We start from the raw sequence: 23,450 nt of genomic DNA, 5'->3' as shown, positions 1-23,450 counted from the left end.
CACAACTGAACAAAAAAAAAAAAAAAAAAAAAGCCTTTAAAAAGAGACATGTGTGGCTTATGAAGAGACTGTAATAAGCTGGTAAAGAAAAACACAGGAAAAATTTTCTTTAAGATCCTAGAAAAAGGTACATATTCAATATGATAAATGAGGACACTAGTAGCAGCACTGTTTAAAAAAGTACCTAGAACTTTTAAAAAGCCAAGAAAGAAATTCAATCTTGTTAATGAAACTACAGAAACTGTATAACAGCCACATAGTAATTTTACAGAGCCATCCATAATGAACTAGATCAATATGTATTAATATGGTCAGGTCTAAAGCTGAGCTTAGCAAAAGAAAACCAGAGGCAAGGTACCAATGGTTCATGTCTGTAATCCTAGCTACTCAGGAGACTGAGATCTGAGGATCATGGCTCAAAGCCAGCCTGGGCAGGGAAGTCTGTGAGACTCTTATCTCCAATAAACCATTAGAAAACCAGAAGTGGTGCTGTGGCTCAAGCAGTAGAGTGCTCGCCTTGAGCTGAAGAGCTCAGGGATATTGCCCAGGCCCAGAGTTCAGGCCCCATGACCAGATCCAAAAAAAAAAAGAAAGAATGACACTGCCCAGTTGTTAGGAAATGGAAAGACTTGGGAAAAAATATATTAAGTGAAGTAAGCCAGACTCAAAGAAACATAGGTCCCATGGTTTCCCTTATCTGCAATAACTAGTATATGTCTAGGACAAGCAGAAGAGGTCAAAGCTATGTACACATGACCATATAACATGATGCTGAGCGAAATGAACCCCAAGATAAAGACAATCTCTTTTTTACAAGTATGTACATCAAGTAAGAACTGCAAGCAACTTGCCTAGAAGTTAACAATGTTGAATCCTTTTCCGAACCCTGCAAACAGAACTGGGAGTACAGCACTGTGAAAAGGCAGAAGCGCCATCTTTCAGACTTCTCAATATTTCGATATCTCTTCTGACTCTCCTAAATTTACATATGTAATTTTAAGACTAAAAGACTCTTTACAATAGAAAATTATAAAAATTATTAAGTATTCTATATGAGTTAACTCATTTGAATCTATTTAAGGGAAAAATATCAGTAAAACCAACTTTTCCATTTTTGCTGGTCCTGGGTGCTGGTCCTGGCCTGAGTGCTGTCCCTGAGTTCTTTCAACTCAAGGCTAGTGCTCTACCATTTGAACCATAGCTCTACTTCTGGTTTTCTGGTGGTTAACTGGAGCTGAGAGTCTCATGGACTTTCCTGCCCAGGCTGCCTTTGAGCCCTGATCCTCAGATCTCAGCCTCCTTGAGTAGCTAGGATTACAGGTGTGAGCCACTGGTGCCTGGCTAAAAACCAACGTTTATCTGAGATCTCACATCTTAATTCTTTGCTCAATATAAATAAATACATTCAAAAAAGGAGACCCTCAGTTTATAAAGCATGTGGTCCTAATAGGAATATACAGCTATCTAACCACAATGAAATTTTGTTGCATGTCAAGGTCTCACCATATGGCCCAGGCTGGTTTTTGAATTCATAATTCTCCTGTCCGAGCCTTCTAGGGGCTGAGATTATAAGTATGTGTCACCATGTCCAGCTTTGGATCCCTCCTCCTTCAATGACTTCAGAGGATTGAAGGCAAGGTCTCACACATGCAAGGCAAATACTCTACCACTGAGCTATACCCCTTCTCTCCAGGAAACCTGATTAGTGAGAAATTAGGTTGAATCACTATATAGTTTAACTCAAGAGAATGGTTCTACTATGTGAGAAGTATTTTGCATTTAGTTACTATGAAGAATTCAAAATATGTTCTTGGTATTTAAAATCTCACCTCTGCTAGAAGTCTCAATGTCTACTGCAAAATGTCTATTGCATGCTGCTACAGATGAGAGCCACCTGGAAAGCTCTTTAGAAAACAAAATGCATGCTATGTTAGAATTTGGCTAGTACTATGGAACAAAAAACAGGAAGCCTGGGGTGGAGGCTGGAGTTGTCAATAAATGGTCAGTGAGGCCTTCCTGTAAAGGTGCCTTACTCAGAAGCTGAGGGAGAAGCCCTTGGTACCCATGGAAAGACCATTCACTTGAATAGCCAAGTACAAAGAACATTAGAAAGTTGCTTCAGGGCCTGGGAAGGTAACTCAGTGTGGTAGAGTGCTTGCCTTACATACATGAGGCCCTGGGTTTGATTCTTTAGCACCATATAAACAGAAAAAGCCAGAAGTGGCGCTGTGGCTCAAGTGGTAGAGCATTAGCCTTGAGCTGAAAGAGCTGAGGGACAGTGCCCAGGCGAAGAGTTCAAGCCCCACAACTGACCAAAAAAAAAAAAAAAAAGAGGAAGAGGAGGCTTGCTTCATGCATTTCAAGAATGGCAAAAACCTGAAGGGAAGTGAGGGGCAGAAGACCAGATGTGGTGTTAGACAGTCAGCATTAGGAATCTTTTTAAAGGATAATAACTGGCTTTCATTTCATTCTGAGGGAGATAGGAAGCTACCGAGACCAGCACTTGAACACTCATAGTGTTAAATTCTGAAAGTTTGTTTTTAACAAATGGCAGTCCTTTAAAAAAAAAAGGTAACAAAAGTCTAGCTGGGCACTAGTGGCTCATGCCTGTAAATCCAGCAACTCAGGAGGCTGAGATCTGAAGCCTATGGTTCAAAGCCAACCTGAGCCAGAAAGTCCATGAGTCTTATTAAGCACCAAAAAAGCCCGAAGCAGAGGTTTGGCTCAAGTGGCATAGCACTTATTTTGCCTTGAGTGAAAAAGAGCAGGGACAGCACCCAGGTTCAGAGTTCAAGCCCTCGGACTGGCACAATAAAGTAACAACAGCAACAAAAAAGTCTACTGGGAAGAGAGCTCAATCAGCTCCCAGCATCTTAGTGTTGGAAAGACAGGAATAGCAGATTTTAAATAAGACGGAATGGGAATTGAGGAAATAAGCTTCAACAATTGGATGACACAGGGCACCATAAAGGTATAAATCAAAAAAAACAAGCAAGGGCTGGGAAGGTGGCTCAGTGGTAGAGCGCTTGCCTTGCATGCTTGAGGCACCAAGCACCACATAAGCAGGGGAAAAAAAAAGCTGGAAGTGGCGCTGTGGCTCAAGTGGTAGAGTGCTAGCCTTGAGCTGAAGAGCTGAGGGACAGCGCCCAGGCCCAGAGTTCAGGCCCACGACCGGACCCCCCCCCCTAAAAAAAAAACAAGCAATGGTTAAGAACTTTATTTATCAAAACTAACTCTTAAAGGTTAAACTGCATCCTCCCCCTACCACGGCCTGGCTGAGTACTTGGAATCGATATAATTTCTACACTGTTTTCAATTAAATCTTAATTTTGGCACAGTTGAGTCCAGAAGAATAGGGGGGCCCAAAGGACTTAGTAAAACATATACTTCAGTAAAATATATACTTTAGTAAGAAAAGAGTTGGTTCCCAGACCTCAGGCTTGCTAAGAATAACCATCCAAACCCTGGGACCAAAGGGCAGAAGCAGACTGTAAGGCAAAGATTCTATCCACCAACTCATTTCAAACACAAGTTCTAAGACAACCAATTTTCTTCTATGGGTCTGTATTTATTTATTTACTTACTTATTTTTGTCAGTTGTGGGGCTTGAAATCAGGGCCAGAGCCTCATCCCAGAGTTCTTTTGCTCAAGGCTAGCACTCTACTACTTTAAGCCACAGTACCACTTCTGGTTTTCTGGTGATTAATTGGAGATAAGAGTCTCAAAGAGCCAGGCACTGGAGGTTCACGCCTATAATCCTAGCTACTCTGGAGGCTGAGATCTGAGGATCCAAGTTCAAGGCCAGCCAGGGCAGGAAAGTCCTTGATACTCATCTCCAATAAACCACCAGAAAACTGGAAGTGGCCTCTGTAGCTCCAGTGGTAGAGTGCTTACCTTGAGCTGAAAAGCTGAGGGACAGCTCCCAGGCCCAGAGTTCCAGCCCCACAACCCCCACAACTACCACAACCACCACAACCACAACCACAAGTCTCAAAGGGACTTTTTTGTCCAGGTGGCTTCAAACTGTGATCCCTAGATCCCAGCCTCCTGAGTAGCTAGGATTATAGGCACGAGCCACCAGAGCCTGGCTGGGTCTGTTTCTTTACCAAGAGAAATAGTTGGACTGTATGATCTCCAGAATACTCTCTAGAGATCCTTTAAAAATAATTTAAAATGACCAAAGCTCTGGGAACAGAGGACATAGGGGAAATGATCAATGGTGAAGTTGCTCTCTTCTACTTCTAAGGCAGCATTCTTAGGTACAGAGTACTCTAAAGACTACAATATAAAACTACAAACATGCTACAATACCAGGAAGAACCACAAAACCCAGTAACTACCAAAGTAGGTAGAATCAGAGTACACAATCTTGGCTTGAGAAATAGGCATTGTCAGATCAACACTACCAAAAAACCTTTCTAGACTACAGTGATCTCTTCCTCTATCAGGTCTGTTTTTGTTGTTGTTGTTGTTTTTGTTTTTAGTGTTGGTCCTGGTACTTGAACTCAAGGCCTAGACACTGTCCCTGAGTTTTTATGCTCAAGGTTAGAGCTCTACTACTTTAAGCCACAGCACCCTTTTCAACTTTTTAGTAGTTAATTGGAGATAAGAAACTAATGGACTTCCTGCCTAGGCTAGCTTTGAACCATGATCCTTAGATCTCAGACTTCTGAGTAGCTAGGATTACAGGTGTGAGCCACTGGTGCCTGGATTATCAGGCCTTTTAAATTAATAGTTTAAAAAATATCCAAAGCAAATCAGCAGAAAGGAACATATCTTTTTTTTTTTTTTTTACAGTTGTTCTTGGACAAGCTGTAGGCAGTGTTTTTGGCAGTCATTTACATTCTGGACAATAATGCCAACAATGGAACTTGTGGATGAGGAGGGGAGGAGACTGGGAAAGGACAGACTAGGAATTCAGAGAAGGAACATTCTCAGGACTGAGCATGTTTGCCCTGGCACGTTCTCCTTCCTTTTGGCAATGCTATCACCATACTAATGAATATGTCTGCAACAGGAGAATTTTCCCAACACTTGTTTCCATTCGACCAGGAACTATTTAGAAGATATTTTAAGAGAACATATTTTGAAAACAGCTTTTATGGAAACATGATAAGTGGAAGATTAAATTTTTTTCTTGTTTTGCAGTGCAGTGCTTGGAAATTAAATCCAGGGCTTCATGCAGACAAGTCTTCTTTCAATGTACCACATCTCCAGTATAGCAAGTTATTTTTAATCTATGTGAATTAAGATTTTATTCACTACTAGACATCTAAGAGTTTATTTCAATCATCTGACCAGATGAAACTTAATTTCTTTAATCTTTTCTGGACAATTATTTTCTGGCATTGTTTGAACAACTTAAAAAAAAAGGCAAAAGAGAACAGGAATAAATGTTGAGCCAAAAACTTGCCCTCTGCTAGGCACCAGTGGCTCGTGCCTGTAATCCTAGTTACTCAGGGCGCTGAGATCTGAGGATTTCAGTTCAAAGCCCTGGCAGGAAAGTCTGTAAGACTATCTCCAACTAACCACCAAAAAAGCTGAAAATGAAGGTGTGGCTCAAATGACAGAGTGTGAGCCAAAAAGCTAAGGAACAATGCCCAGGCTCTGAGTTTAAGCCCCAGAACTGTCATCTAGGCACTCCCCTCCCCTGCAAAAAAAATAAACCAAACCAATCTTGCCCGCTGTCCAAATCTTTTCTTTTGGTGTGGAGCTTGAACTTAGGGCTCTGTACTTGTCAGGCAGGCTCTCCATCGCTTGATGGAGAGCTGTCATGCTGCCAGAGCCTGTCCTATACCTTTCAGTGGAAGGGAATCCAGTGATTTATTAACTCTGGGAGAGGAATTCTAATTCATACCCAGTTCATGAAAAACTCTAAAATGTAAAAAGCTGCTGTTTCTATAGTTTTCCTATAAATGTTGGTTATTGAAAAGGAGTCTAATATTAGACTAACATTAGTTTTAGCTTGTTTTTTGCAGCTTTAAAACCTCAAATTAAAAACGGTAAAATGTACACTGATTTTTCTAGTAATCATGGGCCCTTCTCAGGAATTTGTGTGTGTGTGTGTAGAGAGAGAGAGAGAGAAGGGAGGGGAAAGTAAAAAGTACTGATTATTATTTTGCTTGTTCCATTTCTATACTCAGCTGCTCTGGAGTACATCACTTAACCACATGGGCCAAGAAGGTAAATATTGTGCCAGTCACGCTAACAACTTTTTGTTGCTGTTGCTGTTGTGCCAGTCCTGTGAACTCAGGGCCTGAATGCTGGTCCTTTAGCTTTTTTGCTTAAGACTGGTACTCTATCACTTGAACCACAGCTCCACTTGCAGCTTTTTTGGTAGTTAATTGGATGTAAGAGTCTCACGGACTTTCCTGTCAGGACTGGCTTCAAACTGTGAACCTCAGATCTCAGCCTCCTGAGTAGCTACCAGTTCCTGACTAAAAACTGGTTTTTATTTCAGTTTATTTCTGTTCAAGTCATAGAAAGAAGTCTGCATAAAATTGTGTATCTCCCCACACCTTCTTTTGGTGGTACTAAGTCTTGAACTCAAGGCCTCATGCTTGTGAGGCAGTTGCTCTTACCACTGAGTCACATCCCTTTTTTTTGCTGGTTATTTCCAGCCTAAGCACATGCCTGCTACAACATGGCTAGGAGGTACTTCTAAGAGGTACATCTCAGTGCACCCAGCTCTTGGTGGAGAGTCTTGTGAACTTTTCTGCCTGGGCTGGCAATCTTTTCAATCTCAGCTTCCCAAGTAACTAAAAGTTGTACACTCAAGCCTAAACCTAAAAGTGGTGCAGACTGGGGTTAATAAAAAAACAAAATTCATCTTATTTTCAACTTTTAGTTCTTTTGAGAGAATACAGTGATCAAACTTGTGGGTAATTAAATATTGTAGGCCAATCACCTATTCAGAAATTTCATGCAGAATTATCTTTTCAAAATAAGAGACTAGACAAATAACTAAAATCTACCCTAAGAAAAGTAGAGAAGAGAACTAAAGGTAAATATGTTAGCTTTATCCAGAGATAAAATGAGTATGGACAGAAATGGTTGAAGGCAGCTGTGGCTGATGCAATTTAATCATAAACTAGACATGAATTCCTGTGAGAAAACAGTGAATAAAAACATTAAGTCATCCTGAGATTCTATTTTCAGAACAAAGTAGAGTATTCAAAGCCAAAGTGATTATTTTTCTAAGTAGGTACAAATATTTAAAATATATTTAGGCCAGGCGTTGGTGGCTCACGCCTGTAATCCTAGCTACTCAGGAGGCTGACATCTGAGGATCATGGTTCAAAGGCAGCTAGGGCAGGAAAGTCTGTGAGACTCTCATGTCAAATTAACCACTAGAAAACCGGAAGTGGTTCTGTGGCTCAAGAGGTAGAGCAATCACCTTGAGCTGAAGAGCTGAGGGACAGCGCCCAAGCCCAGAGTTCAAGCCCCACTACCGACAAAAAAATAAAAATTAAAATAAAAATTAAAAAAAATATATATGGCTGGGTGCTGATGGCTCATGCATATTATCCTAGCTACTTAGAGGATTATGGCTAAAAAGTCAGCTTGAACAGATATAACTTTGAGACTCCTATCTACAATTAGCCAGCAAGAAGTGGACTGGAGGCATGACTCAAGAGTAGTATCTGCTGTGAGTGGAAAAAGCCAAGAGTGTGAGGTCCAGAGTTCAAGCCACAGTACCGGCACAGAAAACACACACACACACAACATAAATGCAACACACACTACACAATTAGGGGCTTTGTCGTGTTATTTAGTGGTAAAATGTGTGCCTGGTAAATACAAGGCCTTGGGTTGAATTTCCAGCACCCAAAGTGAAACAAATATATGTACACACTAAAAACTGAGTATCATCTTTCCTTTTCGTGTCTCAGACTAATTTTTCAAAGAGTAATAACTTTAATTTTAGCTCCTAGCCCACAGCAGATGACCAGAGTTGGAGTATTTCACCTGAAAAAGGGGTGGAATTACTGACTTTACTAGTAAAAGCCATATGCCATCTGTACATTAGCACACAATGACAGATTTTCACCTTACCTCAGACAGCTAGTCTGGGGAAGCCTGCACCCAAGTGGAGGACTCTTCAGAAAGCTGGGCCTTTCCTATACAGAAGAGATGGACCTGGACTTGTCTCTTCTTGAGGAACCAAGCAAGGAGCTCACTCTCAATGCCTTGTGTCATGGGAACTTCTGAACTGATCCTGTGGGTGTTCAGGACATCTAAACTCAAAAAGGGGTCTTTTTTTTCTGTTTCTTCCTTTTTCTTTGATAATATGGAGCCTGAGGAATTGGCTAGATAAATAAGAAAAGTTCATTTAGGGGCTGGGAAGGTGGCTCAGTGGTAGAGCGCTTGCCTTGCATGCATGAGGCCATGGGTTCGATTCCTCAGCACCACATAAGCAGAAAAGGCTGGAAGTGGTGCTGTGGCTCAAGTGGTAGAGCATTAGCCTTGAGCTGAAGAGCTGAGTGACAGCGCCCAGGCCAAGAGTTCATACCCCATGACCGACCAAAAAAAAAAAAAGAAAAGAAAAGAAAAAGTTCATTTATAACTAAGAAAAAGTGAAGTGCTAATTCTTTTTTTTTTTTTTTGTCGGTCGTGGGGCTTGAACTCTGGGCCTGGGCACTGTCCCTCAGCTCTTCAGCTCAAGGCGAGCGCTCTACCACTTGAGCTACAGCGTCACTTCCGGTTTTCTGGTGGTTTATTGGAGATAGGAGTCTCACGGTCTTTCCTGCCCGGGCTGGCTTTGAACCACGATCCTCAGATCTCAGCCTCCTGAGTAGCTAGGATTACAGGTGTGAGCCACCAGCGCCCGGCTTTGAAGTGCTAATTCTTCTACCAACCTAGTAGATTATCAGACTACTTGACTTGCCTATAGTTTTATTATTTATTTATTTTTGCAGGTCATGGGGCCTAAACTCTGGGCCTGGGTGCTGTCCCTCAGTTCTTCAACTCAAGGCTAGCACTCTACCACTTGAACCACAGTGTCACTTCCACCTTTTTCTGCTTATGTGATGCTGAGGAATCGAACCCAGGGCCTCATGCATGTAAGGCAAGCACTCTATCACTGAGCCACCTTCCCAGCCTATAGTTCTATGTTTCAGTGTTCTGCTCATTTATATAACCACACTGTTGGCGATGCATATTTCAATGGTTAGGAGTAGGGCAGTATAGAACATACAGAACTTGAAATAAAAGATTCACTTGCAAGTCTCTAACTAACTTGCAAGTCATGGCTAAAAGCTTAGACTCTAGTCGGACTTTTAAGTCCCACTATGTGTGTTTTCTGTCAAGTTTATCTCTGCCCTCCTAAAACTAGATTGAGTAGTAGATTAGCTGCAATAAAGATTAAATGAGTTAATGTAAGTGAAACATTTGAAGAGTAACTGGCATTGAGTAAGCACTTAATAGTAGCTTTTTTGGTGCTGGGCGTAGTGATGCACATATATAATCCTAGTACTTGGAAGACAGAGCTCAGCCTGGGCTACAATAATGGGAACTTGTGTAAAAAAATGAGGACAAAGGAACTGGGAAGTTGGCTCAGTGGTAGAGCACTTGCCTTGCAAGCATGAGGCCCTGGGTTCGATTCCTCAGCACCACATAAGCAGAAAAAAAAAAGCTGGAAGTGGTGCTGTGGCTCAAGTGGTAGAGAGCTAGCCTTGAGCTGAAGAGCTGAGGGACAGCGCCCAGGCCCAGTGTTCAGGCCCCATGACCAGACCAAAAAAAACAAAACAAAACAAAACAAAAAATGAGGACAAAGGATGTAGTTCAATGGTAGAATGTTTGCTGATTTGGAAGACCTTGGATTCAATCCTTAGCACTGTTTGATTAATTGAGTTAGGTACTAGTTATGAGGCATGAACTCAGGGCCTACTCACTGTCTTTAAGCTTTTTGTTCAAGGCTAGTACTCTTCCCCTTGAGCCACAGTGCCACTTTGGCCTTTTGGTGGTTAATTGGAAGTAACAGTCTCATTGACTTTCCTGCCTGGGCTGGCTTTGAACCATGATCCTAGGATCTCAATCTCCTGAGTAGCTAGGAATATAGGCATGAGCTACCAGCACCCAAAAAATAAAAAATATATTTAAAAATTTATTTTTAACGTTAGTTTTAGTTTGATGAACTTAAGTAATTTTTTTTGGTCAGTCATAGGGCTTGGACTCTGGGCCTGGACACTGTCCCTCAGCTCTTCAGCTCAAGGCTAGTTCTCTACCATTTGAGCCACAGCTCCACTTCCAGCCTTTTCTATTTATGTGGTGCTGAGGAATTGAACCCAGGACCTCATGTATGTGAGGTAAGCACTCTACCACTGAGCCACCTTCCCAGTCCCCTTAAGCAAGTAATTTTAAGTGAAATCAGATAGGATCTCAATTAGCCTTGAACTCACAATCCTGCCTTAGCCTCTCAAATGCTAGTATTATAGACATGAGCTATTATCATAATGCTCAGCCAAGTGGCTTCATTTTTTTTCTTTCCTCATCACTGAAAATACCTGTCTTACAAATCCTCTACTGAATCCTTTAGGAACTGTCAACAAAATCAGTGGACATTTTGATTTAGAGAGATTACATTTGCTATGACCTCAACACACTGGACATGTACATAAGTTACTCTAGCAGTTAAGTGCCATTCTGAATTCATCTGTTATGGCAAACCTCTACCCCCAAAACCTACAAAAAGAACAAAACAGAAAACCCAAGGAAGCCAGATTCTGCAGACTTCAATTAGCTCAGTAGTGATTCATTTCAGTCTCACTTTTCCATCTTTAAAATAGATCTTCCTAAAGTTCATTTTAACAATACAGATTTTTTAAGCAACACTAGGAATATAAACACATCTTAAACTGTGCAAATATGTTTTTCAAAGGGAACTAAGACATTACTCTGTTTTTAAAAGAATTTTAGAGCCGGGCACTGGTGGCTCATACTTGTAATCCTACTCAGGAGGCTGAGATCTGAGGATTGCGGTTCAACGGCAGCCCAGGCAGGAAAGTCCTTGAGACTCTTTATCTCCAATAAACCAACAGAAAACCAGAAGTGGAACTCTGGCTCAAGTGGTAGAGCACCAGCCTTGAGCTAAAGAGCTGAGGGACAGCACCCAGGCACAGAGTTAAAGTGAAAAGAATAAAAAGCACCCTAAAGTTGAGATGAATAAACTGGGGGTCTTTTTTAGAAGCCAGAAAATGTGGGATACCCACATTCTGTCACTATGGAATGGAGCCCAGAAAGCTGCACGGGCTTCTCAGCTGTACTCATGAGCTGTCTCAGACAACACTTCACAGCTCCCATCCACTTTACCATTCTTAACTCTACAACTTTGAAAGTCCTTGCAGCGATAAAAACATTTCTGACTTATTTATCCATAAGAATCTTCTTGATTGCTAGGCTTAGAGAAAGCACCTAAGAACCTGATATAAATGACCAGCTGTTGCTCAAATGTACAGTAAGAATTCCCTAGCCTAAAAAGGAATGAGAAGCTCTGTAGTATTTTTAGAGCACAGAAAGCAGCTAGATGCTGGGAGAGAGGTTGCTCCTTTTGGTGGCTTTTACTTCTGTGACCACCTAACTCTTCTATTTGCCCTACACAAAAATGCAGGAACCTGAAATCAAAACAAAAATTCAGGATATTTTGCTTCATATATATATATTTTTTTTGGGGGGGGGGGTTGGTTATGGGGCTTGAACCCTGGGCCTGAGCACTGTCCCTCAGCTCTTCAGCTCAAGGCAAGCACTCTACCACTTGAGCTACAGCGCCATTTCCAGTTTTCTCAGTGTTTATTGGAGATAGAGTTTCACGGACTTTCCTACCTGGGCTGGCTTTGAACCACGATCATCAGATCTCAGCCTCCTGGGTAGTTAAGATTACAGGTGTGAACCACCCACGCCTGGCTTGCTTCATATATTTTTATAGTTGGGAGTATTGATCTAAACTCCAGGAGATCTAGCATTAGTTTTTTTTTTGTTTTTTTTTTTTGGGGGGGGTCGGTCGTGGGGCTTGAACTCTGGGCCTGGGTGCTGTCCTTCAGCTCAAGGCGAGTGCTCTACCACTTGAGCTACAGCGCCACTTCCGGTTTTCTGGTGGTTTATTGGAGATAGGAGTCTCATGGTCTCTCCTGCCCGGGCTGGCTTTGAACCGCGATCCTCAGATCTCAGCCTTCTGAGTTGCTAGGATTACAGGCGTGAGCCACCAGCGCCCGGCCTAGCATTAGTTTTGAAGACAGTATACAGCAACATCAAGATATGTGAATGCTGGTAATTCTTACCATGAGGTGTGGAATGAACAACAAAGACCGCTTAATATATTTCAATTTTATTGGTCTTATTTAAAATTGATCAATATTTTACAATATTTAAAAATCATCTATATTAGGTGCTAGTGGCTCACGTCTATAATCCTAGCTACTCAGAAGGCTCAGATCTGAGGCTCACCCTTTAAAGCCAGCCCAGAGAGGAAAACTCCGTAAGATTCTTATTTCCAATTAACTACTAGAAAACCAGAAGTGACACTATGGCTTGAAGTGGTAGAGTGCTCTCCTTGAGCAACAGAGCTTAGGGACAGCACCCAGTCCCCAAGTTCAAGCCCTACAACTGACCAAGAAAAAAAAATCATATTTAGACTGAAGCAAAACAATTAACTTTTAAATTACTACAATTCTATAATTCTATAATTTTTTTTTCTGGTCAGGTGTGGGTCTCGAACTCAGGGCCTGGGCGCTGTCCCTAAGCTCTTCTGCTTAAAGCTAGCTTTGAGCCTCAGTGCCACTTCCCATTTTCTGGTGGTTAATTGGACAGGACTTTCCTGCCTGGGCTAACTTCGAACTAGGATCCTCACAAAGGAGATAAAACAAAGCATAACAAAAAAGAAGCTATGATTACTCAGAACTTGTACTTTATAAGCTAGTATTTTTTTTTTTTTTTTTGTCGGTTGTGGGGCCTGAACTCTGGGCCTGGGTGCTGTCCCTCAGCTCTTCAGCTCAAGGCTAGTGCTCTACCACTTGAGCCACAGCACCACTTCTAACTTTTTCTGCTTGTGTGGTGATGAGGAATCGAACCCAGAGCCTCATGCATGTAAAGCAAGCACTCTACCACTGAGCTACCTTCCTAGTCCCTAAGCTAGTATTTTTATGAAAGTTTTTTCTGTGAAGAGGCTGACAGTTCATCTGTATTTTCAGAACTTTTAGGAAATGCTAGTTAAAAGAAATGCAAATGACTTCCCAAGGTCTGCAGTAAGGAAATTTTCAGAAAATTAGTTAAAACAACATTTTCTTAACGTTGTAAATACAAAGCAAACAAATACAAAGTAAACTATGATCCTCAGATCTCAGTCTCCTGAGTAGCTAGGATTACAGGCATGAACCAACCCATCTCAGTTTGTTAAGTTGTTTACTTCCAAACAGATGTACCTTTATAGTCTGACATTAAAATGCTAAAAATTATCAGTGATTGCCTTAGTGGGGATGAAGGAATAATATCACCAATTAAGCTGGGAGGAAGAAGGCAAGAAGCAGCACATCTTATATAACCCACTGAGGCTGCTATTCTTTTGGATGCTGTTTGAAAGGCTAAAAAATTGAGGATGTATAGAGTATAAAAGGGTTATTTCACTGTTCAGTATTCAGAGCTAGATCTAATTAGAGCTAAGTAAGATCTAGGATGGATTTTTAAATGATAGAATATTATATAATATTCACTCTAACAACAGAATGAGACTGAAGGCATGCTTGTTTTGTATTGTTAGCAGTCTGAATGGACAATGTATCTTAAAGTTGCTAGTGCAATTGGACACTGAAATAAAAATCTAGAAGCCATTATGATCATGTAAGAATATGTTATGCTTTCTATTACACTATGAAATTTCCCCCAAAGCCACTAAATAATCCAAGCTAAAACTGGAAAAACTCAATTAAGTAATAATTTGTGGAATCAATTATCTTCCATAAAACACAATTCTTTTTTCCCCAATCAAATTATTGAAGTAGAGAAACCAAGTAGTCACGTACCTATAGATGGTGATTTGAAAGGGTATTTGTCAGGAAGATCCACTCTAACTTTCCATACTCCACCTTCATATGGTGCTGAAATAAAAGTAACAAATGTCATACATTAAAACTATGTCTCCACAAGCAAACTGACTTAAGGAGGTATACTTAGAGGAGGAGTCCAATGGTGTAATTCCTTTGAACAGCCAATGAACATTCAACTAAGTGACTATTAGGAAGCTGAAACCTGTTGGGGTGGAGGGCCATGAGAGGGGAGGGTACAGGAATGAAGGGAAGAAGAGTGAGCAAATGCAGTCATTATATTAAATATACATATATAAAAATTGAACTGTGTAACTTGAGGATAGGGATGGGATAGGGAAAGAATGATGGAAGGGGCAACATTGGACAAGATGCATTTGTATTCATAACTTGACTTCTGGAATTGGAATCATTTTGTACAACACTTAAAAATCAATTTTTTGGGGGGCGGTTGGTCATGGGGCTTGAACTCTGGGCCTGGGTACTGTCCCTGAGCTCTTTAGCTCAAGGTGAGCACTCTACCACTTAAGACACAGCACCACTTCTGGTTTTCTGGTGGTTTACTGGACTAAGAGTCTCATAAGACAGCAGTGGTGGCTCATGCCTGTAATCCTAGCTACTCAGGAGGCTGAGATCCATCTGAGGATTGTAGATCAAATCACTCCCAGAGGGCTGGGAAGGTGGCTCAGTGGTAGAGTGCTTGCCTTGCATGCAAGAGGCCCTGGGTTCGATTCCTCAGCACCACATATGCAGAGAAGGCCAGAAGTGGTGCTATAGCTCAAGTGGTAGAGTGCTAGCCTTGAGCTGAAGAGCTGAGGGAAAGCGCCCAGGCCCAGAGTTCAGGTTCCCTGACAGGCAAAAAACAAAAACAAAAAAAGAAACCCAGGAGCTGGCAAGGTAGCTCAATGGTAGAGTGCTTGCCTTGTATGCATGAGGCCCTGGGTTCAATTCCTCAGCACCACATAAGCAGAAAAAGCTGGAAGTGGCACTATGGCTCAAGTGGTAGAGCACTAGCCTTCAGCTGAAAAGCTGAGGGACAGCGCCCAGGTGCAGAGTTCAGGCCCCAGGACAAAAAAAAAAAAACAAAAACAAACAATCAAAAAAAACAACAAAGCCAGCCTAGGCAAAGGAAGTCCTTGAGACTCTTATCTCCAATTAACCATCAGAAAACTGGAAGTGGTGCTATGGCTCAAGGGTTAGAATGCTTGCCTTGAGTTGAAGAGCTGAAGGACAGCACCCAGGCCCAGAGTTCAAGCCCCAGATTTTCCTGCCTGGGCTGGCTTTGAACCATGATCCTCAGATCTCAGCCTCCTGAGTAGCTAGGATTACAGGCATGAGCCAGTGGCACCCAGCCATAATATTTTTTAAAAAACCAAAACCAAAACTGTGTCTCCAAATTAAAAATAAATCTGAATATAATTAAACGTTAAGCAGTTTTGCTGAAAACCTTTAAATTTCTTTAAGAGTCAGGGAACTACTACAACCTCCATGTCCAGACTAATATACTTTAGAGGATCCAGAGTTAGAAAATATTCTTTTTTTTTTTTTTTGAGTCCGGTCGTGGGGCCTGAATTCTGGGCCTGGGCGTTGTCCCTCAGCTCTTCAGCTCAAGGCTAGCACTCTACCACTTAAGCCACAGTGCCACTTCCGGCTTCTTTTTTTTTTGCTTATGTGGTGCTGAGGAATCGAACCCAGGGCCGCTGGCATGCAAGGCAAGCGCTCTACCACTGAGCCACCTTCCCAGCCCTAGAAAATATTCTTATTACTCAATTTATTTTTTATTTTTTTGCCAGTTGTGGGGTTTGAATTCAGGGTCTGGGCACTGTCCCTCAGTTCTTAAGCTCAAGGCTAGAGCTCTACCACTTGAGCCATAGCACCACTTCTGGCTTTTTCTACTTATGTGGTACTGAGGAATTGAACCCAGGGCCTCATGCATGCAAGGCAAGCGCTCTACCACTGAGCCACCTTCCCAACCCTTATTATTCAATTTTACTTAGTTCTATTAAACACTATTCAATTATTCGTTAATTAATAGCTATATTCCCTTTTTTCCTATCTCAACCAACTGTTCTGCACTCAAAAAAGCAAACAAGAAAATGCACTTCCCAGAAACCACTCATGTGGCCATTTATAACAAAACCCAAAAATCATAACTCATAAAGTAAGTATATAAAATAATTATAATGAGACAAAAATTTCCTCGATGCTTTCTCTCTTTTTTTCTCTTTCTGGTCCTGGGGACTGAACTCAGGGGCTGAGCACTGTCCCTGAGCCTCTTTGTGCTCAATGCTAATGTACTACCACTTATGCTGCAGCACCACTTCCGGCTTTTTCAGAGTAGGTTATTGGAGTTAAGAGTCTCATGGGCTTTCCTGCCCCAGCTAGTTTTTTTGTTTGTTTTTTTTGGGTCGTCGTGGGGCTTGAACTCTGGGCCTGAGCACTGTCCCTGCACTCTTCAGCTCAAGGTGAGCACTCTACCACTTGAGCTAATGCCACTTCCAGTTTTCTGGTGGTTTATTGGAGATAAGAGTTTCACGGACTTTCCTGCCCGGACTGACTTTGAACCATGACCCTCAGATCTCAGCCTCCTGAGTAGCTAGGATTAGCCACCGGCGCCCGGCTTCCCCAACTAGTTTTGAACCATGATCTCAGCCTCCTGAGTAGCTAGGATTACAGGTGTGAGCCACTGGTACAAAGCTCTCACTTGCTGTTTCTGGAGTTCAATTGAACCTACTTTTGAAAAGCTATGCATGCCATCACCTCTCTTAGATATTCTATTAAGGAAGAGAGTAAAAAACCACTGCAACAGAAAAACACATAGTAACACATGTACTTACTTCCTTGTGGTCCATAAAACTTCACTACAAATTCATTGAGTCCTCCCAGGATTGTAACCTCGTGTTTACTCTCAATGCTAAGGTAGAAGGTAAAGGAAATCACACAGACTATGTATTATAGAGAAGAACTTTTGATGACATCCTCAAGACAGGCCAATTAAAAAGTGTTACCAATACTTGACAGGAAATTAATAAAAAGTAAAATATATATAACATCTCTAGAGATTTAGGAGGTCATCTATATGCTTATGAGAAGGATATGCATAATCACTGGATTCAGAGAGACTTACGTTCATATCTCCTAACTGCCATTTACTGTGTTTTTTAAGCCTAGACAAATAAAGCAACTGACTACCCAACCGTTCTTTCTCAACACAAAAAATACCACTTCTTAGGACTTCTTGAAGGGAAAATGAATAATATGTAAATGAAAAATAGCACTTTTAAGTTTTTTCTCCCCTCTATATCTTTTCCTTTCTAACCAACGGGCCCTTAACTTAAATCCAGTCAAATTCAAATGTTTAACAAAACACCAATTCCAAAACTAGAAGAGCTATGTTCCTACAATAACAGAGTTACTGAGGACAGCTCCACAATTTTCTCTTTGGCTCATGGAACTATCAAAATAGGTAATACAACTTATTACACACAAGGGCCAAAAAAAATTTTTTTAACATCTTACTTAGGATGCTGGGAATGTGGTTTAGTGGTAGAGTGCTTGCCTAGCATACATGAAGGCTTGGGTTGGATTCCTCAGTACCACATACACAAAAGGCTCGAAGCGATGCTGTGGCTCAAGTGGTAGAGCACTGGCCTCAAGCACAGAGAGGCTCAGGGACAGAGCCCAGGCCCCAAGTTCAAGCCCAAGAACTGGCAAAATAATAAATAAATAAAAAATAAAACATCTTACTTGTGCCATTTATTTTCACCTACTCTTTCCTTCCTTCCCTTCCTCCTCAAATTCCCTTCCTCTAGATTTGCCTTTCAGTTCTAAGCATAGTCTAATCACTTTTAATTCTCTTCCTCTAAAAGCTACCTAGCCCTGAGACTTCTTATCTTTTTTTTTTTTTGGGTCCGGTCTTGGGGCCTGAACTCTGGGCCTAGGTGCTGTCCCTCAGCTCTTCAGCTCAAGGCTAGCACTCTACCACTTGAGCCACCACACCACTTCCGGCTTTTTTCTTTTTGCTTATGTGGTGCTGAGGAATCGAACCCAGGGCCTCATGCATGCAAGGCAAGCGCTCTACCACTGAGCCACCTTCCCAGCCCCAACTCTGACTTCTTTAAAGTACTAAGATTCAATTACCAAAATCAAGTTAAATCTGTACCTGTAGGAGAGAGGGTGACTGGTCTAAATCTAACCTATGTCTCTTCTTTGTGGTATATAACCCAGTAAACTCGATACAATTTTAGGCTTTGGGAAACTTCAAATCTCACTGTAACATCAAGAAGAAAAAAAAAGAAAGAAAAGAAAAAGGAAAAATATAAAAGGAAGCCAGACACAACAGATTGGAAACATATTTCTCAACCAGCATGGTAATTTATGTTTTAATTACATGTACTATCAAAAGAAAATGAAATCAAAGAGAAAATTTTAATGATTTCTTAAGGAGAGGAAAAAATGGTTGGGGGGGTTGTTTTGAGAGAGGGTCTTGTTACATAGTCCAGGCAGTCCTCCAACTCACAATCCTTCAGCCTCTATCTCTCAAGTGTTGAGATCATCAAGCCTGGCAAAAAAAGTGATTACTTTTACAGGTTTGAAATTAAGTTTTTTGGTTCCCTAAGCCTGTGCCCAACAGGTTACAGTACAGATTGCATGAGTCCAGGTATGTATTTATGTGTATATGTGTGTGTGTGTGTGTATGTGTATGTATATAGTTGTTTTTTGTTTTTTGGTTTTTTTTTTACTGGTCCTGGCACTTGAACTGAGGGCCTGCACACTGTCCCTGAGCTTCTTTTGCTTAAGGTTAGCACTCTACCACTTGAACCACAGTTCTACTTCTAGCTTTTCTGAGTAATTTTATTGGAGATAAGAGTTTCATGGCCTTTTCTGCCTGTGTTAGCTTCAAACTGTGATCCTCAAATCTTAAGCCTCTTGAGTAGCTAGGATTACCGGTGTGAGTCACCAGAGTCAAGCTGAGTGCAGGTGTATTTTCCATAAATTCTTTGCTCAAGTCTTGGACAGTATATCTACAATAGATATTTAAGTAAGTTAATTCAGAGTAAGCCAATTTGATCTAATTCTTTTCTAAATAAAACTTATTTCAATAAACACAATAAAAGGATTAAAATAGAATCTAAATAGAAAAATTGATATCTCTGGTGTACTAAATTCTTCCTGATCTTCCTGACACTTGCAAAAATATTCCCAAGTTGGGGCTGGGAAGGTGGCTCAATGGTAGAGCGCTTGCCTTGCATGCATGAGGCCCTGGATTCCATTCCTCAGCACCACATTAAGCAGAAAAAGCCAGAAGTGGTGTGGTGGCTCAAGTGGTAGAGTGCTAGCCTTGAGTTGAAGAGCTGAGGGACAACGCCCAGGCCTAGAGTTCAGGCCCCACAACCAACAAAAATAAATAAATAAATAAAATGTTTTAAAATGTAGGGGGAAAAAAATCAATTTCACTGGGAGTCGGGGAAGTCAAATCCAGATATAATTAAGTATAAGCAACAGAGCCCTCAAAGAAAGTATTTTTCCATAGTGAAAGGCCTTTCTGAGAATGAGACCACATCCAGAAACACAGAGGAAATGATTAGTGTATATAAAAAGGAGCCATGCCCTGGTGGCTCATGCCTGTATTCCTAGCTACTCAGGAGGCTGAGATCTGAGGATCAAGGTTTAAAGCCAGCCTGGGCAGGAAACTCTGTGAATCTCTTGCCAATAAACCACCAGAAAACCAGAAGTTGCGCTGTGGCAACACTTGCCTTGAGCTGAAGAGCTGAGGGACAGCACCTAGGCCCAGATTCAAGCCACACAACTGACAGGAAAAAGAAAAAGAAAAAAAAAAAAGAAAGTCTACAACATATTTAAAATTAGGGAGAAAAAATATATATAGTATATGATAAATGTGTATTTGCTGGTGGCAGAGTTGAGCAAGTGCTTAGCATGCATATCTAGTACCACCTTTAAAAAAAGTTTAACAAAGTTAGTTTTACCATATACACATCTACAGCAGTAGTATTTTCATCAATTAAAAAAAAAAAATTGGGTGGGAAGGGGTGGGAGCATTGGTTGTGGTTGTAATCAGGGCCTAGGCACTGTCTGTCCCTGAGCTCTTTTGCTCAAGGCTAATGCTTTACCACTTTTGAGCCACAGCACCACTTCTGGTTTTCTGGTGTTAATTGGACTTTACTGGGCTGGCTTCGAAATGTGATTTTCAGATCTCAGCCTTCTGAGTAGCTAGTTATAGGTGTGAGCCACCAGTGCTGGGCATTGCCACAGTTTTGACACTTGAACACAGAAAAACAGATACTGTTCTGGTAAAAAGAAAATTATAAATAAGCCCACAAATCCTATTTTACTATCTTCTAAAGTATTCACGAAATACTAGTTTTTATCCATTTAACATTTTACATTGCACCGAACCTAAAGAAAAAACTATATGAAGCTAGTGGGGAGCTGAGGGACAGCGCCCAGGCCCAGAGTTCAAGCCCCACGACTGACCAAAAAAAAAGAAGCTAGTGAGTGTAGCTTAGTGGTAGAGCACAACAAAAAAAGAAGACCAAAGAAATTAAGCAACTTTCACTACCTAGTTTTCTTGGTAAAAGGTAATGTCTGTTGATCAATACACAAAAATAATACCTTAGAAGGCTGTTTATAAAAATTCTCTAAGAGAAACAAATTTAATTATTTTTTTTAATTTTAATAATCTAAATGAAAAAGTTTAAAAGCAAGCTCTTTAAAATATACCTATTAAATCCAAAGAAAATAGACAGACACACACACACATATATTTGTCCTTACAATCACGTAGAAACCACTGCTCTAAAAGCTCTGATCACAAGACCTTCTTACTTCCTTTACTTCCTACTTCTTTTTCCAGAACATGAATGGCTGACACCTACTGTTTACTACTCCATAATCATTAGGCATAGCAGGTATCAAATATTAAGTGGCATTGATAACAATTCCACTTTGGTTTCACAAAAATTAAAAGGCCAGAAAACAATACAACAGACTTAGGGCTTTTTTAAAGTAATATACACTCAGGTGTAACAGGTTTAAGATCCCTGCCAAGAGTTTATACTGAAAAAGCAAAATGGATGAATACACTAGGTAGAATGCTAAATGTGATCTATATGTGATCTAACAAGTAGAGAACTACTCCCTATTTCAAAAACAAATGAACATCAGCCGGGCACCAGTGGCTCACACTTGTAATCCTAGTTACTCAGGAGGCTGAGATCTGAGAATCACAGTTCAAAGCCAGCCCGGGCAGAAAAGTCCATGAGACTCTTTATCTCCAATAAACCACTAGAAAACCAGAAGTGGCGCTGTGGCTCAAGCGGTAGAGTGCTCCCCTTGAGCTGAAGAGCTGAGGGATAGTGCCCAGGCCCAGAGTTCAAGCCCCACAACCAACAAAAACAAATGAATGCGTCCTTATGTAACTGGGCCTACTTTCAAATGACCATTTGGATGAGTTATGAGAGACACATGATTATCTGCTGGATGTTTAACAAAAGCCTTGACTGTTTAAAAACTAAAAAAGTAAAGTAAAATGAAAATTAGCGTCTTCTACTTTGCTGAAAGTCTGCTTGATAACTATTCAAAAGGGTAGTTACTAGGCAAATATCCTATGTGATAACTTGCTCAAATAGTTGTAAGAAATTGTCTTGGGGCTGGGAAGGTGGCTCATTGAGAAAGTGCTTGCCTCCCATGCTTGAGGCCCTGAATTCCATTCCTCAACCTAGCATGCAACAAAGCCATTGATCCAATACCCAGCACAGAAAATCATCTTTAAAAAGGAGGGGAACTAGGGCTGGGAAGGTGGTTCAGTGGTAGAGTGCTTACCTTGCATGCATGAGGCCCTGGTTCAATTCCTTAGCACCACATAAATAGCGTGCTGTAGCTCTGGGGCCTGGGGCTTGAACTCTGGGCCTAGGCGCTGTCCCTGAGCCCATTTTGCTCAGGGCTAACACTCCACCACTTGAACCACAGCACCACTTTCAGCCTTTTCTGTTATATGGTACTAATGAATTGAACCCAGGGCTTCATATATGCAAGGCAAGCACTCTACCACTAAGCCACATTCTCAGCTCAGTAATTCTTTCCATGAATACTACTTGTCTGTTTACATAAAATTCAAGTTTCAAAGGGCAAAAAAACTGTATCTGATTTTTTTTTTTTTTTTGGTCAGTCGTGGGGCCTAAACTCTGGGCTGGGCACACTGTCCCTCAGCTACAGTGCTACTTCTAGCTTTTTCTGTGTATGTGGTGCTGGAGGAATAGAACCTAGGAGCTCATGCATGCAAGGCAAGCGCTCTTCCACTGAGCCACTTCCCAGCCCTGTATCTGATTCTTTTATTCCTAACCAAGTGCCTGCCTCACAGTGGGGTACTCATGAAAACTGGTTGAGTGAATGACAGTAAGTACTGGGCACTCTGTTAGACAGCAGGATCTAGAAACAAGAGTGCTTGTCTTCGGACAGCTCAAAGTTCAGTGGGGAACAGATATGCCATCAATTACTAGGCAGGAAAATAAGAGGAATATGACAGGGAAGAATTCTGGAGGAAGTGTTTCTTAGTCCAGAAGCGAAAGAGGTGATGATCTGGGCTGGGAAGGTGGCTCAGTGGTAGAGTGCTTGCCTTACATGCTTGAGGCCCTGGGTTAGATTCCTCGTCACCACATAAACAGAAAAGGCTGGAAGTGGCCCTGTGGCTCAAGTGGTAGAGCGCTAGCCTTGAGCTGAAGATCTGAGGGACAGTGCCCAGGCCCAGAGTTCAAGCCCCACAACCAATTAAAAAAAAAAAAAAAAAGAGGTGATGATCCTAGGTAATCCAAGAGGAAAGTGACATTTTTTTTCTTACATGATGACTGAGATAAGAGCTCTACTTGAGATCATTTCATAAGGACTGGGAAGAAAGGGGTGTAAGCTATCTGAAAGAGAAAATATGGTTTCTCCCATGGCAAGATACAAGTATGAGAGACTGAGTGAATCTAAACATGTAAAAAACAATGTAGTTGAAGGTACTGGTGGCTCATGCCTATAATCCTGTCTATTCAGGAGGCTGAGACATGAATATAAAGATTCAAAGCCAGCCTTGGGAAGAAAGTCCATGAAACACTCTCCAGTTAACCACCAAAAAGCTGAAAGCAGGCATGTGGCCCTCCTTTCATTGAGGCTGGCCTCACCTAGAGTGCTAGCCTCAGAGACAGCACTGAGTTTAAGACCCAGGATTGGCATGCACACACCTGTGTACACATGCCTGCATGTATACACACACACAGTGCTTGACAGAATGACTCTGTAAGCACTGCAGAAAAAAATAAAAAGAGACATAGACATGCTGGCAAGTGCAAGGAGAAAAAGGAACCTTTCTTTTCTCATAAACATGAGTGCTAGTCACAGTACATCTCTCCACCATGC

At 41.3% G+C, this 23,450-nt stretch overlaps 1 protein-coding gene across 1 annotated transcript in view; it reads right to left on the bottom strand.

Annotated features, from left to right (window-relative positions):
* Ube2h (ubiquitin-conjugating enzyme E2H) overlaps window positions 1-23,450 on the bottom strand; it is a 93,179-nt gene that overhangs the window by 28,592 nt on the left and 41,137 nt on the right. The window contains exons 2-3 of the mRNA XM_013036425.1: window positions 16,871-16,947; window positions 14,013-14,087 (exon numbers count right to left, since the gene is read on the bottom strand). Coding sequence (XP_012891879.1) covers window positions 14,013-14,087; window positions 16,871-16,947 — 152 coding nt within the window. The remainder of the gene's footprint in view (window positions 1-14,012; window positions 14,088-16,870; window positions 16,948-23,450) is intronic.

Source organism: Dipodomys ordii, unplaced genomic scaffold, assembly GCF_000151885.1.
Source record: "Dipodomys ordii isolate 6190 unplaced genomic scaffold, Dord_2.0 Scaffold285, whole genome shotgun sequence".
Classification (NCBI taxonomy): domain Eukaryota; kingdom Metazoa; phylum Chordata; class Mammalia; order Rodentia; family Heteromyidae; genus Dipodomys; species Dipodomys ordii.
Note: the sequence above shows the minus strand (reverse complement) of the source record. Positions and strands in the feature narration are given on the sequence as shown.